This window comes from Aythya ferina (genome assembly GCF_964211825.1).
Source record: "Aythya ferina genome assembly, chromosome: 28".
Lineage (NCBI taxonomy): Eukaryota > Metazoa > Chordata > Aves > Anseriformes > Anatidae > Aythya > Aythya ferina.
The window spans coordinates 1,320,224-1,336,678 of NC_140325.1; the positions used below are offsets into that span (position 1 = coordinate 1,320,224).

The following is a 16,455-nucleotide window of genomic DNA, read 5'->3' on the forward strand; positions in this document are numbered from 1 at the left end:
CCCGCCCCGCCAGCCGCCCGAGCGGAGCCGCCGCGGCCGGAGCCCGATGCCGGGAGCTGGGCGCTGAGGGCGGCCCCGAGATGGGGATTCTCAGCATCACGGACCAGGTACCGCCGCCGCCGCCGCCCCCCGCCCGCCCTGCCCCGCGCCGCGCCCGGCAGCGCCGCTACGCGAGCCCGGGGATGCGCGGCCTAGCGCGCGCCGCACCGGGCCCGGCCGCCGCCCCAGGCCGCGGCTCCCGGTTCCCGGGGCTCGGCCCCACCGCGGAGCCCCCCACACCGGGCCCGCTCCCACCCTGCGGGGCCCGGCCCGGCTCGGTTCGGGGCCCCGCCGCGTTCCTCCCGCACCGCCGGGCCCCGCGCTCGACAGCCCGCCCTGCGGCGCGGGGCCCCGGGAAGGAGCGGGCCGCCCGGGCTCCTGCAGCCGGGACCCGGCTCCGAGGGGCTCGGCCCGGGGTCTCGGGGCACGGAGCCGGTACCGGGGGCGCCCCCCGGGGCGCTCGGCGCCCGCACGTGGCCCTCGCCCGCGGCCCGGCCCCGGGCCCCGAACCCCCCGCAGCCGGGGCTCGGCCCCGCTTCCCCGGGCCCGGCCGCCGGAGCCCGCCGCTCCCGCACGGTTTTGCCTCCAAGCGGCTCCGTTCGGGCTCCGGGGGTCCCCGGTGCCTGCCCCTCGCCCCGGGGGCGGCGTTGATCCGGCGGCGCTGAGCCCGCGCCTGGCGGGTGCAGGGGGGCCGGGGCCGGGGCCCTGAGCGCGATTTGGACGGAACTGTATTTTATTTTATGTTATTTTTTGTCATTTACCCAAACATTGGGCTCGCTGAACGGGGGGTGGGTGTGTCAGAGCCAGCGCTGCTGCAAACCGCGCGCCGCTGAAGTGCTCAGGGCATAATTACCATCTGCGAATCTTTCCTCCTTTTTTTAAAACAAAATCTCTCTATATTATTATTATTTTTAATGTCTAACGAGTGATGCTGAGTCTGCTGCATTCCAGGGGAATGACGCACGCGTTGCCTCTGACCCGGGATGTGTTCCCCGTGTTTAAGCGCTGTCGCTGTGCTGGTGCGGCGGGCGGGCGGCGCGGGGCTGGCCGGGGCGAGCGGTGGCGGCGGCGTTCCCCCGGCGGGCTGCGACCTGCAGGGCTCCTCGGTTTGGTGCTGGCGCTGCAGACGAGGGGCCAGCAGCGGCCACCGGCTGCGTGTCGCGGTGTGAGGGGCTGCGGGGAGGCGTCTGGGTGGTGATGGTGGGTGCTGCGTGGGTCTGGAGCGGCCACAGCCTCTGCCCCGGAGAGTTCGGGGTGTCATGATGTTGTTCGTAGGGCTGGGGAATGAGAACCAGGTGCTGGCTTCTCAGGTGATGCTCGGGGTGCAGGCAGCAGCCCTCGTGCCCGGGGACGTGGCAGGAGGTGCTGGCTGCTTGGGACGCCAGTTCTGCAGCCCACGGTGCAGCTTGAGAGGAGTTTGGCTGGAGCTTTGCCTGCCCTTTTTGCCAGGGCCTGCCAGGTGACTTCTCGGAGATGTGAGCAGCAACGAACAGGATGAGCTCCAGGCTTGGCTCTGCCAGGCTCTTTGTGGCGTCGGAGCCAGCGTAGCGTTGCAGGTGTTTCTCAAAAGATAGGAGAGAGGCAATAAATACGAGGCCTTCTGCAGGAGAGTGTGAGGCATCACGCAGCTGCGTCTCGGGAAGCCTGAGTGCGGTCTGCAAAGACCTGGCTGGCAGCAGGAGGCTTCAGCCTGCTTGGAGGAAAGGTGCCGAGGCTGTGAGCGGGACTGGGGTCCCAGTGCCCAGGCGCTGCTGTGTGGTGGGTTCTGCAGCACGGGCACTGAGCTGCGCCATGGGCACGCTGCTGGAGGCTGTGGTTGGGACACTGGCTCTGTGATCGGTGCCGCTCCTTAGGCTCTGGTAGTGGGGAGGCTTTCCTAGCAATCCCTTGGCCTGTTTCCCCAACCAACAGCCATCCATGTCATGAAAACTACCTGTACTGGCTTGAAAACTGGTCCCTGGTGCTGGCTGAGCTGCTAAGGACTTAACCCCGCTCCTCACGTAGCCCGTGGTATATTTTCAGTGACCTCTGTGGTGCAGGAGCAAGCCAAGGGGTCTTGGGCCCATGTGTGCAGGCTTCCCGGTGCTGGTGATGCCGGTGCCGTCCTCGCTGTGCCGGCTCTGGCTGCAGCCTCCCTCCCCTCTGTGTTCCCCATCGACGTTAAATCCCCTTCAGTTTGTCCGAGTCATTTTAGAAGCAGCGACTTCTCGTTTGCTTAAAATGCAAGGCAGGAGGCGAGCTGTGCCCGTCGGAGCTGCGTCCTGCCACAGCCACCCGAGGGGTGCTGGATGTGGCCACCGGACCCATCCTGGGCAGCAGCAGGCGGAGGAGCTCGTTGGTGCAGCAGAGCCCATCAAGCTCCCGGCCCTGCCGCATCCTCCGCGTGCTGCCACCTTCACCACCTGCTTCTCTTTCTCTTTGCAGCCTCCTCTGGTCCAAGCCATCTTCAACCGCGATGTAGAGGAGGTGCGGTCGCTGCTGAATCAGAAGGAGAATATCAACGTCCTGGTGAGTGCTGCCCGGCCGTGCTGTCTGTGCTTCTCGGCCCTCCTGCACCCCGCTGCCCCTCCCCGTCCTTCCCCCAGCGATTCGGTTCTTCAGTCAGAGGGGAGGGTGCAGGCTGCACGAGGGAGGCTTGCACCCCATCGGGGTGGGCTCTTTTTGCAAGGATGGTCAGAGCTGGGGCTTTGAAGCCAAGACTTCACATTTTGCTGCTTGCTCAGCTGCCGTTTGCTTTGCAGCTTTGTCCCCTTGCCTTGATCTTGCCATCTGTAAAATGGGTTGTGTGGAAGAACGGCGCTCCCGTACTTCCCCAGGAGCTTCCTAAAGCCTTCTGCAGCGCAGAGCATCGCTGGGAAGCGGTGTGGGGCGTGTGGGAGGGCTCCGTGGAGGCTCAGCCCTGTCACACTGCGAGTTTACCTTTCTCTCCTTTGGGACAGCAACCCCAAATTGTTTGGTGTGGATGGAGGAGGTCTGTCTCATGATAAGGTCGCCCAGAGGGGAAAGGAGGATTTGAGCTGGTCAGCGAAGCGGACCGAGCCTCAGGGGTGTGGGGAGGCGTTGTTTGTCTCGAGCCTGGTGGCTGGGGGTGGTTTCCACGCTCGTTCCCGTGGGCACAGCGCGTCCTGGGGGGGCCGGTGGCAGGACCCCGTGCCCGGTGCTGCCCCTCACCATGCACCCTGCTGATTCCCCACACGGTGGCCACGGGGACGAGTCCCACCAGGTCCTGGCCAGCGGCCGGGCTGGTGCCAACCCGCGTCAGCCCCAGGCTGGTGACGATGAGCGTGGTTTATCGGAACAAGGCCAGGCTGTGGAGCAGGGAGGACATTCCCATCTGCCTCGTTAGCCTGCGTTCCCTCGACCTGCTTTGCAGGCTTCCCGCTAACAAACAGCAGCAGATGCAGATGAGGAGCGCGGCCGCAAGGTGGGTTCGCCGGCCCCGGCCGTGCCAGGCCCCCGTGTCTCGGTGACACGGTGGCACAGTTGGACCGCTGCCGGTCAGCAGGCGCCACGCGCTCAGCCCAAACACCGCCGAGCCGTGAGCTCCGCATGGCAGCCATCTGTGCCGGCTCACCGGGTCCGTCCCGGTTCAGCGCCTCGCTCCTGGCCGGGCTGCCTGGGTCGGTGCTCCCCGATCCACGTGGCTCTGCCGGTGAGGTCCAGGGCCGGTGCTGTGCCGGCTGGTGTCACGAGGAGGTAAGGGCAGTGCTGCACTGCCACCGCGCCAGGCTGGCGGTCAGATCCCTTCTGAGCTCAACACGAGATAGCGCGAGGGTTTTTTTTCCGTGACTGCTCGGGTTAGGGACCAGGCAGCACTCCATCCTCTCCTGGGAGGAGAGAGTGTGGGGATTGTTTTGCTGGGCTCTCTGCAGCTGCTGGAGGAATAAAACCGCGATTGTTAACGCGTAATTTCCTTCTTGTGTGCAGGTTTAGAGATGTTGTTGCTTGTTCGCTGACCTGCCAGCTGGGTTTCACTTTCACATCCTCCTGCCTGGCTGTGCCAGCACGACTTGCTGAAAAAAAAAAAAAAATGAAACCAGCACCATGTCCCAAACAGTTCGTAACTCGATGTCAAACGATTATTTTGTTTTTCTCCCAGCTCAAAATCTGGGACTCCAAATGGGTTGAGCTCTTCCAGCTTTCTACTTGTTTGCTTCCCGGCTTTAGGACGTGGCATGTTCCCCGAGGAAAGCCTGAACCGAATGCCTCGAGGCAGAGGTTACCCAGGGCCCAGCCCTGAGTAAACAGAAGTGAAAGGTGTTTTTTGTTCAGCTAATCCAATCTAGGATCTGAGAGGGGCTTTGGCACCTTCCTGCCCTTCAGCAGGAGCTGAAGGAGCTGTCTGTAACTCTAAGTGGTTTTTTGTTGTTGGCCCGAGGATAAAAGTGCCAGGACGGTCTGCGCACTGTCGGAGCGCAGCCGGGCTTTTACCTCGGGTCGTGAGCAAGGACCCGTGGAGTCCTGCAGGGCAGCAGGTCCGGAGGAGGCTTCCAATTTTAAGCCGTTTTCCCCATTTTCCATGCCCCACGGTGTCTGCGTGTGCTCCCAGCGTTTGCTGGGGCAGGCTGGAGCAGGGGAGGGACTGCGCCGTGAAAGCTCCCGGGCCCTCGGAGCTGATCGCAGCTTTTGTTCCTTGCATCCCCGCTCAGGACCAAGAAAGACGAACGCCGCTGCATGCTGCTGCCTACCTAGGAGATGTTGCAATCCTCGAGCTCCTCATACTGTCAGGTAAGGGCCAGGACTCGGGGCACTCGTCTCGAGTGCTGGGGCACTTTTGGGGCATCTTTCTGATCCCCTCCACGTCTCGGGGTGCAGAGCCATCGTTTTTGGTCGCCATCCAAGCAGCCGTGTGCTCCTCGTTAAGTCAATGGGGCTGCAGCCAGGGGAAGATTAGGAAATGTTGTTATAATCCGAGGAGGTTTGTTCAGACAGAGAAGCATCGTGGAGCTGAAATAGCAGAGGTGGGAACCCAGCCAGGAGGGAGATGTGTGCGAGGTGGCCAATGTCAGGAGGTGCTGGAGGAGGCTGCAGCAGGGACGGGCACCCCAGAGGTGCCTGGAGCAGCAGGGTGCTCAGGGGAGACCGGGGTTTCACTGCTCACGATGAGGGGCCAGCTCAAAACCCAGGGGCTGGGCTGAGTTTTTGCCTGTGTGAAGCTGCCCCTTGTTTCCCTCCAGCCTCGTGCTTGGGCACAGCCAGGAGCCTCCTCGTCTGCTGCCCTGCAGCGCCTCTGGGCACCGCGGCCCTCCCTGGCACAATCCTGTCTGCCCCTGACCAGGAGAGACCTGGGGAAATGCTCTGCTGAGGTCTCCTTAAAGAGGACTGGGGATGTGGAGCTCCTCCTGCAGAGCACAGGATGCTGTTCCATGCCCTGTGCTGATTTTTGCATGCATCTGCATTGAGTTCTCACCAGCAGGAAAAGGCAGGGGCTTCTGGGGTCACTGGACCTAAGTGCTGGGCACAAATCTGGAGCGGGGGTGGCAGTGATCTGTCAGCTTTCCTTTCTAATACAGAGCCCGCAGTGCCCACAGCTCCCAGCCTGAAATACTCTGGTTTGGGTTGTTGTTTTTGTGTGTCTCAAGTGTCTTTTATTAAAGCAACGAGCAGAACTGCGTGCCGGGTCTCTGCCGGGGTTATTTGGCTCGGTGGGGAAGCGGCAGCCTGGGAGATGCAGTCTCTTTCCTCTGCCTTGCATCCTGTGCAGCGCACTGGCGCAGTCTCCAAGGGGCACAGCTTGTTCCCCGTGCACTCCATGGGGCTGGTGCTCACCCAAAGCCCAGCACGGGGCCCTTTGTGCAGCAGAACCGGTGCTGGTGCCCGGCAGGAGTCTCAGGTGGCCGCAGACCTGCTGTGGAGCAGGGGCAGTTGGTCACCTCTGTTCCCTGACCCTCTCCTTTTGTTCCTCCTCAGGTGCTAACGTTAACGCAAAGGACACTGTCTGGCTCACCCCATTACACCGCGCTGCGGCTTCTCGTAACGAGGTAGGTTCCCTCTGCTGTGCCTCTGGCTTCATCGGCTCCTTGCGTGGAGGCGCTGGGCGCTGACAGGAGGAGGGGGCCGTGCTTCTCCCCTTTCCATCTTGCCTGGTTTCAGCTGGGCTGGGTGTTCTCGTTGAAGCGGAGAGATGAACTCGTAATTCAGAGGCTGAAAACGAGAACTGGAGAGGATCCTCTTGGTTCCCTTCCCTCCATCCTTCAGGAGCTACGTGTGGATTTTCCGCACAGCATCCTCCTCCCTGCCTTGTCCCCTTTCCCAAGGGCTTTGTCTAATCCAGCTTTACTTTTCTTTGAGGGGCTCTCGCCCCGTCTCTTGGGAGCTGATTCCAACAGATCTCATTTGAAAGATTTCCCGACATTTAGCTTCTGTGGGCTTAACTTCATCCCACTTAACTTTGTCCTGTTTTGAGCTACTTGGGAGCGAGCAACTCTGCGGTCACGTTGGAGCCAGGCAATCAGAAGCCCTGAATCTTACGAGCAGGGCAAGTCACCACACATCGGCTGCTTTCATGAATTCTCTTAATTGGCAGCAGACACGAGATGAAATACGTTCGCGTAAAGCTCTGCTGAGGGCGTTTGCTGTGGGCTCTGAACATGTGTGGACAGTTCCTGCGGGTCGCTGGAGCACGGGAGCTCAGCAAGCCGGGACTGCTTGGCCGTCAGGCTGGAGCTCCAGCACGCTCCTTGCTCCTCAGCCCCAGCTCAGAGGCGCTGCAGCCGCCTCTCGCTCTGTTCTTCCCCTGGGTGCTTGGTGGGGGTTCGGACCCAGGGGAGGCTTTTGCAGGAGTGTGCTTCAGGGCTTCTCCTCCTCGCAGCCTGCTCCCTGGCAGTGCGTGCTGCCTGGCAGCTTGGGCGTGCTGCTCCCAGCAGGCAGGGGAGCAGTGTGCCCTTGGGGAAGAGCCGAGCTGGGAGCCTGGGTTGCTGGAAGTGGGCAGCCTGCGACCCCTCGGGAGGGAAATGGGGTTACAGCAAGCAGCCTCTACCAGCAAAAGGGGGAAATAATTACAAAATACAGGTCAATGGGTTACGTTGTTGTCCCCCTGGGTGCGTTACATCTCCGGACTCATGGATGAGCACTCATTTATGGCTAAATCAGACTTCTTTTTCCTGTGCCACTGCCCCTGTGCAGCCACGTTTCGCTGCTGTGCTGGGGTGGGACGAGTCTGGCTCATTCGAGTCCCTCGTGCTGATCTCCAGCCTGGAGGGAGCACTGGGAGCAGCCAGACGGGGCTGCAGCAGCCTGCGTGAGGGCTGGAGGGTTCACACAGGTGTTTGAGCCGGGCTATTTTCCCTTCTCCCTGCTCATTCCTGGAGTCTTTTCGCTGTCTTTTCCTCTCCCCCTTTCTCTGTGATAACATGCTGAACCACAGCCGTACACGGGCTCCCCAGTGTCATTGGGGACACAAAAGCAAAACCAGTCCTTCCCTTCAGGGAGAAGCCTTGTGAGCGTGCAGAGCAGTTTCGGTGCCGGCTCTCAGGGCTGTTGTGGACCCGGGCAGCTCGGCGTGTGCTGGAAGCAGGAGATGGGCCGAGCTGCAGCTCCCCCTCACCTTGCCGGGGGCTCCTGCAGGTCCCAGGGGGCCGGGTGAGAGCTGTGCTTTCCTCTCGTCCTGCCAGAAAGCACTTCACCTCCTCCTGAAGCACTCGGCAGACGTCAATGCCCGCGACAAGTATTGGCAAACGCCTCTGCACGTCGCCGCTGCCAACCGGGCCACCAAGTGCGTGGAGGCCATCATCCCCCTGCTGAGCACTGTCAACGTCGCGGACCGCACGGGCCGCACGGCGCTGCACCACGCCGTGCACAGCGGCCACCTCGAGGTCGGTGACGTGGGCTCGGGCGCCGTGGCCCCGCGTGGGTCCCCTCCTGGGTCCGGCCTTCGCCGTGGCCAGCGGGGGGAGCGGCGGCCTTGCCCCCCTCACTGCTTTTCCTCATCCAGATGGTGAACCTGCTGTTAAACAAAGGGGCCAGCCTGAGTACTTGCGACAAGAAGGATCGCCAGCCCATCCACTGGGCAGCTTTTCTGGGTAGGTTTTCCCTGCGGGCATCGCTCTGGTTTCTTCTCCCTTGTTGTCTGTGGCCTCGCCTCCGAGGCTGGCGGTGCTCCCCGCGCCGCTGTGCCCACACCCTGGGGACCCCGGCTCTCACCCCCATCTCTCAAACAGGGCATTTGGAAGTTCTGAAGCTGCTGGTGGCCCGGGGAGCCGACGTGATGTGTAAGGACAAGAAGGGCTACACCCTGCTGCACACGGCGGCAGCCAGCGGCCAGATCGAGGTCGTGCGTCACCTGCTGAGGCTGGGCGTGGAGGTGAGCCCCGTGTGTGGGGGCTTGGGGGGCTCAGGGCAGGCTGGCCCAGAGATGGGAGAGAGTGTTGGGGGTGTTGGGAGCACGGGCTGCTTCTTGGCTGCTTTTTTTTTCCCTCCTGAATCCCCAAATCCTCTGGGTTTGCTGCTTCCGCAGATCGACGAACCGAACTCCTTCGGTAACACTGCACTTCACATCGCCTGTTACATGGGCCAAGATGCCGTGGCCAACGAGCTGGTCAATTACGGCGCCAACGTCAATCAGCCTAACGAGAAGGGCTTCACCCCTCTGCACTTTGCTGCCGTCTCCACCAACGGGGCCCTGTGCCTGGAGCTCCTCGTGAACAACGGGGCCGACGTCAACTTTCAGGTCTGGTGCTGAGGGGCTGAGCCCTGGGCTGGGGTCGCGGGGCCCTGCTGCCCCAGGGCCGAGCTTGGGGTGGTGGCAGGAGCCCGATGCGACCTCAGCCTCGCTTCTGCTCTCTGCAGAGTAAGGAAGGGAAGAGCCCCTTGCACATGGCTGCCATCCACGGGCGGTTCACGCGTTCGCAGATCCTCATTCAGAATGGTGAGTGGCTTCTTCTTCAGCCTCGGGCTACCCCCTCCTTATCCTGTGCTGCTCAGCACCTGCCTCCACCTGGGTGTTTGCTCAGAGGGTCTCAGAGCTCTGTAATTACCTCTCAAATTCACTTCTGTGCTCTTGGGGCTGCTGCGGAGGGCCCTGTGCTTGGTGAGGGTGGTGGAGGTCACAGGAGCTCCCAAGGGCAGTGCAGTGCAAACCAGGGCACTGAAATTCCAGCCAGGTCAGAGCTGCTGGGGCCGAAGAACGTGCCTGCTCTGCGTCCAGCCTGAAAGACAATATTCCTGTGAGAGGGCTGCGGACTTGGCAGGCACCCCAAGGGTTCAGCTGGGGACCTGGGGGGGCTACCACATCCTCTCCTTGGGGACGGGGGGAGATCTAATGCCTGTGCCGGCGGGATACACGCGGGCTCCCAGCACAGACAGCAGTTTGCAGTTCTGCACAGTGCAGAATGGCCTCAAGTTACCAGCAATAATGTGTCCCTGAGATGGGACACAGCCATCGGAGCAGGGCTGCTCGTTCGTCCCTCCCTGCTGCAGCTCGAGTCCCCTTCGGAGCCGGGTCGCTGCCTGGGGCTGGAATTCAGAATCCACTCACCAGCGTTTGGCTTTCCCTTCCCAGGCAGTGAGATTGACTGTGCTGACAAATACGGCAATACCCCCCTCCACGTTGCTGCTAGATATGGCCACGAGCTGCTAATTAGTACTTTGATGACGAATGGTGCTGACACTGCAAGGTAAGGAAACAATTCCACCCTCTCCCCCCACCCCGGGCTGGAGGATGCGGAATCGATCCACGCTGACCCCGTCTCGTCCCCTGGCAGGCGTGGGATCCACGACATGTTCCCTCTGCACTTAGCTGTTCTCTTTGGATTTTCAGACTGTTGTCGTAAGCTACTTTCCTCAGGTGAGTGGCTCGGCTGCCCCCCTGCTGGGGGGGGCACTGGGGAGAGCCCCCGCAGCCCCCTGACCCCCTGCCCCTCCCGCAGGTCAGTTGTACAGTATCGTCTCCTCGCTGAGCAACGAGCACGTGCTGTCCGCAGGCTTCGATATCAACACACCTGACAACCTTGGGAGGACTTGCCTCCACGCTGCTGCTTCTGGAGGGTGAGCCGTGCCCAGGGCTTCGGTCCCGCGTTGGGGCAGGAGCGTCGCTGCCTGCCCCCAGCCCCGACCCTGCTCTCTGTCCGTGCGCTGCAGCGCGTGGCACGAGCAGCCCAGTGCAGTGCTCGGCCAGGGTTGGCAGACCCCTGGGTGCGGTGTGTGGATGTGGGAGGCAGCAGAGACTCAGGTTCCTAGCCAGGAATGGAGAGGGAAACCGTTTGGCCCTGTTCTGCTGCTGCGACGTGTCCCAGCCTCTCCCTTCTGTGGCTGTTTACCCTTCTTTAAGACGGGGCTAAAACACTTCCTCGGCTGGCTGTTTGTGAAGGGGTCACAAGCCGTCGCCTGAAAAGCAGCGGGGATTTAGCTGGCTGTGCAAATGCCTCGTGTTGTGTGCCAGGGAGTTTGATTTCACGCGGCGTGTTGCAAACGAGCGCTGCCGCAGCGGCACGGCAGAGGGGCAGCGTCCTGCCAGGGACCTCGCTCCTGCTCGGCTGCGTGGAGCTGGTGACAGACCCGGCCCTCGCCGTGCAGCGCTCTCACCCGGCCTTAGCAGCAGGAACAAAGCAGTGACGCAGAAGCCAGAAATCCTAGATTTTTTTATTTATTTATTTTTTTTTGTAGCATAAAATCCAGTACGTCAGCTGCGCTAATGCCACAGCAAATGTCTCTCTGTAATTGCCTGGTTGTCGGAGAGCTCCACGCAGTGCAGGGTAGCGCTGGCGAGGCAGGAAGCCTGGAAGGGTTATTTCACTAGAGAGCAGGGAAGAGCTTTGTACGAGCAGCATCCAGCCATGGCTGTGGTTGTTATGCTGCCTGGAGATGACAGACTGAATGGAGCTTCGGCACATCCAGGCTGCGTGCCCGAGAAGTGTAGCTTGTCTTGTCTGCAACTAGGAGGAGTCTGTGTTCTGCTGCGCTCCCTTCTCCTCTGTGTCTAACTCCCCTCCCTAACTCCTGCAGGAACGTTGAATGTCTTAATTTGCTGTTGAGCAGCGGTGCTGACTTGAGGAGGAGAGATAAATTTGGAAGGTAAGCATGCTGGGAGCCTTGCCAAGGTGATTCCTCCAGCCTCAGAAAGAGCTGGGTTTGGGCTGGGACCTTCCCAAGGCCTTTGCTGCACTTGGTGTTTGAAGCCTTACGGCAAGGTGCGGGGCTGAGCTGGGCTTTAGGGAGTGAGGATGCCAGCTCTGACTCTGGGCAGGCTGGTTGATTGGGCTTGTTAGCAGGAGGCACGACACCACCTCCAGGGAGCTTTTTGGATTCGGTCCCCTGCGTATGCTGCTTTCTGAACTCCCCTCATGCCCCAAGGGCTCTGGCTCTTCAGAAGGAGCAGCCGACCCAAAGCCTCGAGCCAGCACAGGGTGCAGCTCAGCAGCTGGGGGGGGCTGGTTCCCCGGCTCCTGCCGTGGTGCCTGTAGGGTTTCTCCCCCTGTGCCAAGCAATGCCCCTAAGCCCCATTCTGCTTTCCCCTTTGCAGGACTCCACTGCACTACGCAGCTGCCAACGGCAGCTACCAGTGTACGGTGACACTGGTCACTGCAGGAGCCAGTATTAACGAGGCTGACTGTAAAGGCTGTACCCCCTTACACTATGCTGCTGCTTCGGACACGTACAGGAGGTGAGTGCGTCTCGGCGCTGGGCTGGATGCGCTGGTGCGAGGCGGGAGGGGATGTTCTGCTGCCTTGTGGAGAGGAGGATGAGTAGGAGGGGATGCTCAGCGAACTGATGCAGGCCCCTGACCTTCCAGAGCAGAGACTCATTCAGGAAACAGCCATGACACTGACGAGGAGCCGCTGAAGGAGTCCAGGCTGAAGGAGGCGTTCTTGTGAGTCGCTGCCAGCCCCGCCTGGCCGTGGTTTGTTGTTTACCCTGTCCCCGGGCCCTGCATGCGGCCGCTAGAAGTAACCTCGCTTCTGCCTGCTCTGAGCTGAGCAGTGACGTGTTGGAGGAAGCATTTGCTGATCTCTTGAGCAAACCTGGCCATCGCTCTGGTCCTACTGCCAGGTTCCCCAGGGGGTGTGCGTGTGCTCCATGCCTTGAAGGGATTTGTACAGCATCTGCTCGCGGATCAAATCGTGGGGGGGCCTGCAAAGCTCTCCCTCTCTGATCTCCCCATTTTCTTATTCTCCCGTTCTCTTGCTCGTTGCAGTTGTTTAGAGTTCTTGCTGGATAATGGTGCTGACCCATCCCTCCGGGACAAGCAGGGCTATACTGCTGTCCACTATGCAGCTGCGTACGGCAACAGGCAGAACCTTGAGCTGGTGAGTAAGTGAGAAAACCCTCTGGGCTGGCAGGAGATGGGGAAGGTCCCTCAGAAGGGACTCATCCAGCCCTGCAGTGTCACTGTGTGCGTTGCAGGCAGTGCAGTGGCAGTGTTTGCCCAGGCAGAAGGGAAATGGGTTTAATGAAAAACCTCAGGGACTCGTGGGGAGCCTTTGTGCTGGGAATAGCACAGAGGAAAGACCTGGGCCTGAGAGAAAGGAGCCTTGTTACCTGGCAAGGGGGACGTGTGGATGTCTTGCTTAAAACCCTGGCAACACAGCAAGGCTGGGATTTTAAAAGAAAACCTGGAGGCTTGTGCCAAGGAAGAGCTCTCGCAGTACAGAAAAAGCCTTGTAGCTCTGTTTACAGCCATGTGGGTATAGGAAATCATACGAGAAGGGGAGAGGCCTCTGGGTAGCAGGGACGTGGCTGTCTGTATAGGGCCCAAAGCCAGGCTAAGGCAGGTGCTGACCTGAAATGCCAACTGTTCTGGAGCAGGTGAGCTGCTCCTTAGTGCCTCTGCAGCCCGCTGGTGGACAGGGTGTGTGTGAAAGCCTCCAAGATTGTTTGCAGGGATCACCTGTGACCTCATGGTTTTGCCATTGCAGCTCCTGGAAATGTCTTTTAACTGCCTGGAGGATGTGGAAAGCACCATTCCAGTCAGCCCTTTGCACTTAGCTGTAAGTACAGCTGGCCCGGCCCCAGGGTAGCAGAGGGCACTTGACTCTGGGCTGGGGTTCACGCAGTGTCCTGGAGAGGTGCCTGCTCCCTGGCAGCATGGGCTGGGTCTGGGCATCTGTCAGAGCTGCACAGGGCGAAGGAGGAGAGGAGGCAGCAGCCTGGGACTGGCTTTCCCCACAGGCCAGTGGGCAAAATCCCTTTGATTCATATTTTAAACTCCTTGTTCTTTCCAGGACTTTCTGGTTGCTGCTGTTTGGAGCCACCTCCCTCGTCTGTGTCTGGGCAAGGGCTTTGCGTGGGGTGGGAGTGCAGGCGGGGGGCATGGGCTGCAGGGACCTGGAGATCAGGATCTCATCCCGGGGGCGCGGGGGCTCCTGGCTGCAGCCTCTCTGGGCACTGCTTTGACGTCGCCTGCTTTGTCCTCAGGCCTATAATGGTCACTGTGAAGCCCTAAAGACACTTGCCGAAACCCTCGTGAACCTCGACGTGCGGGACCACAAGGGGCGGACGGCGCTGTACCTCGCCACGGAGAGAGGCTCCACGGAGTGCGTGGAGGTGCTCACCAGCCACGGCGCGTCCGCCCTGGTGAAGGAGAGGAAGAGGAAGTGGACCCCTCTCCACGCCGCAGGTAACGGAGGGCAGACGGGGCCGGGGGTGGTGAGGGAGCGTGGCCAGAGCCCGGGGGTGCCGGGGGTGCCCCTCACCTGGCTGCTGTGCAGGGATGAGGCTGAGGGCGATGCTTGGAGCCGGAGCAGCCAAGGGTCCAAGCAGCCCAGCAGTGGGTAGCAGGGAGGATGCTGGCGGCTCCTGCACGCACGTGTTTGCAGCTCTGCCGGTGCACGTGCTGATCAGTGCTGTAGCTTAGCAACCCCGTAACGAGCTCGCTCAGCCACGTGTGCCTGGCTGCTGAGCACGAGCCCGTTCCTTTGGTTTGCGGCGGCGGCTGGAAAGAGGGAACCCAGCCGTGTGTGTGTGTGTGTGTGTGTGTGTGACTCCTCTCCTCGCCTGTCTTCCCCAGCTGCCAACGGGAACACCGATTCCCTGCACCTCCTGATAGACAGCGGGGAGCGGGCAGACATCACCGACGTCATGGACATCCACGGCCAGTGAGTGCGGCCGGGGTTTCTCCGGGGATGTGCTGTGGGGTGGCGGGGGCAGGAGAGGGCAGCGCTGGAGCCCAGCTGATTGCCCCAGCCCACTCTCCCTGCTGCTGCCTCTCCCCCCCGTGCAGAACCCCGCTGATGCTGGCGATCATGAACGGCCACGTTGACTGTGTCCACCTCCTGCTGGAGAAGGGCTCCACAGCCGACGCAGCGGACAAGAGGGGGAGGACCGCGCTGCATCGAGGGGTGAGTGCATCTCTGGGTGCCCGGAGTCCCACAGCTTCTGCTTGGGGGCCTCCTGCGTGGGGTCTGCTTGGAGGACAAGGAGGTGGTTTCTGTTTGCCGTGAGAGTCCTGAGTGAAAGTGCCCCTTTTCCCTTCCTGAAGCGCAGTGTTTGAGGAGGGAGCTGTGGAAGAAGGGGCTGGTTCTGTCGTTAACGGGTTGGAGGAGGAGGTCTGACCTCCTGCTCCTCTCTCCTGGCCACAGGCTGTGACGGGCTGTGAGGACTGCCTGGCTGCCCTGCTGGACCACGATGCCTTCGTTCTGTGTCGGGATTTCAAAGGCCGCACCCCGATCCACTTTGCTTCGGCATGCGGACACTTAGAAATCCTGAGGACCCTGCTGCAGGCAGCCCTCTCTACTGACCCTCTGGACTCTGTGGTGGACTATAGCGGTTACTCACCGATGCACTGGGCTTCGTACAGCGGTAAGGACCCAGGCTGGGCCCCTTCCCAGCTCTGCTCTGCTTTGGCTACCGACGGGGAGGAGGGAATTCTACCAAAAAGCTCTAGTGGTGTTCTGGGACACGCGCTGTAAAGAAGGACGCAGTAAAACTGCCTTTGGGTGTGGTTGGGGCAGCGTGTGGGGGTTGTTCTCTCTCCGTGGTGGCTGTGCCCTGAGCAATCCAGTGACACTGCCAAGCTGGTAAGATGATGGTGGCTCGGCCTTCGTGTCTGTTAACGACTGCCAGGAAGAGCCAGGGTGTCCCTCTGGTCCCTCTGTCCCCTGCTGCTCTGGGGGCCGTCAGCCCAGCGCTGAGTTCAGCCTGGTGAATTCAGACAGCACAAACCAGGGAGGGGCGTGGGGAGTTCTGCTCCCTCTGCCAAGCTCCTTAAAGGAATGAAGTATGAAAACAGCCATTGCAGAATAGCTGCTGCTGCTTCCTCCAGGACCGACAGATTTATAGGATTACTGGGCCCTCGCCCTGGGGGGACTGATGCAGCAGCGTGAGGGGGTGTCGCAGCGCTTCAAGGGGAAGCCAGGAGTGTGGCCTCAGGAGAAGGCGTGGGGTTATAAACCTCCCGAGGTGCAGCAGCTTTGCTGCCAGAGAGGAAACAGAACTGCTGCCTGTGCTGGAGCAAGGGAGGGCTTGGGCACTCTGGTCCCGAGCTCCTGTGCTCCCTTGTGCAGGATTCGCTACGTTGGCTGTGCTCTGCTCTGGCGTTCTGCTCAGGCAGGGGCAGTGCACAGTGGAGGGGAGTGGGGCGCTCTCAGCCCCCTGTTCAGTTACACCCCATGGTGTTAGGGCAGTTTCACCCCATGGTACCTGGGGCCTCCCTCTGGTCATGGGGAGAGCGGGAGAGGCCTTCGGTGCCTTCTTGTTCCATCGCAGGCTGGGCACTGATGCGTTTATGTCCCTCTCTTCTCACAGGGCATGAAGATTGTCTTGAATTGTTACTTGAACACAATCCATTTGCGTACCTAGAAGGAAATCCCTTTACTCCATTGCACTGTGCAGTGTAAGTGGCACCGGGGACCTGCCCTGGGTTCTTCTCACCCAGGTGACGTGGGAGAGGGGTTATGGGGTCTGAGTGGGCAGGAGCCTGCAGAAGGAGGAGCTCCAAACCCTGCCCTGCGTACCAGGGGCCCTTCTCTGGGCAGCAGCAGCTCTGGGTCACACGATGTGCTTGTCCCAGCTCCCCTGTGGCAGGGAGGTGGTCGCTGCACTGCTGGAGGGCCCCCGGGAGCTGTAAAGCAGCAATCTCATTGTCTGCGCAGCACGGCTGGGGCTGTCGAGTACCAGGCTCCCATGCCCTCAGGCTTTCAGCTGGAGGGAGCTGCCAGGGGCAGGAGGCTGACAGAGGGATGGGTGAGGCTGCTCCAACGCGGTGCTGTTTCCTTGACCAGCACCAAGAAGGATGAAGGGTGTTTTACCCAGACAGCTCCAGACTAGCTCCTGTTTGCACTACTGTGCCGCAGGAGCTTGCTGCTTGCTCCCGCTGCAGACACGCTGATGCTGCTCAGCCCTGATCTAACTTTCCTTCTCGTCCCCGCTGCAGAATTAACAACCAGGACGGCACTGCTGAAATGCTGGTGGAAGCATTAGGTGCCAAGATTGTTAATAGCAGAGATGCCAAAGGAAGGTGAGCACGGACTTGTCCCTCTCTCG

General features: G+C 61.0%; 1 protein-coding gene across 1 annotated transcript in view; it reads left to right on the forward strand.

Moving 5' to 3' along the window:
* The window catches only part of ANKRD52 (ankyrin repeat domain 52), a 27,939-nt gene continuing 11,484 nt past the window's right edge, over positions 1-16,455 (forward strand). Inside the window, exons 1-23 of the mRNA XM_084499912.1 lie at positions 1-107; positions 2,464-2,547; positions 4,689-4,767; positions 5,950-6,020; positions 7,653-7,853; positions 7,973-8,060; positions 8,199-8,341; positions 8,495-8,707; positions 8,827-8,905; positions 9,539-9,653; positions 9,741-9,823; positions 9,906-10,023; positions 10,981-11,049; positions 11,498-11,638; positions 11,768-11,845; positions 12,170-12,281; positions 12,891-12,962; positions 13,390-13,591; positions 13,982-14,069; positions 14,195-14,312; positions 14,553-14,772; positions 15,718-15,805; positions 16,346-16,429. Of these exons, the coding sequence (XP_084356038.1) occupies positions 81-107; positions 2,464-2,547; positions 4,689-4,767; positions 5,950-6,020; positions 7,653-7,853; positions 7,973-8,060; positions 8,199-8,341; positions 8,495-8,707; positions 8,827-8,905; positions 9,539-9,653; positions 9,741-9,823; positions 9,906-10,023; positions 10,981-11,049; positions 11,498-11,638; positions 11,768-11,845; positions 12,170-12,281; positions 12,891-12,962; positions 13,390-13,591; positions 13,982-14,069; positions 14,195-14,312; positions 14,553-14,772; positions 15,718-15,805; positions 16,346-16,429 (2,573 nt within the window). The 5' untranslated portion in view covers positions 1-80. The remainder of the gene's footprint in view (positions 108-2,463; positions 2,548-4,688; positions 4,768-5,949; positions 6,021-7,652; positions 7,854-7,972; positions 8,061-8,198; positions 8,342-8,494; positions 8,708-8,826; positions 8,906-9,538; positions 9,654-9,740; positions 9,824-9,905; positions 10,024-10,980; positions 11,050-11,497; positions 11,639-11,767; positions 11,846-12,169; positions 12,282-12,890; positions 12,963-13,389; positions 13,592-13,981; positions 14,070-14,194; positions 14,313-14,552; positions 14,773-15,717; positions 15,806-16,345; positions 16,430-16,455) is intronic.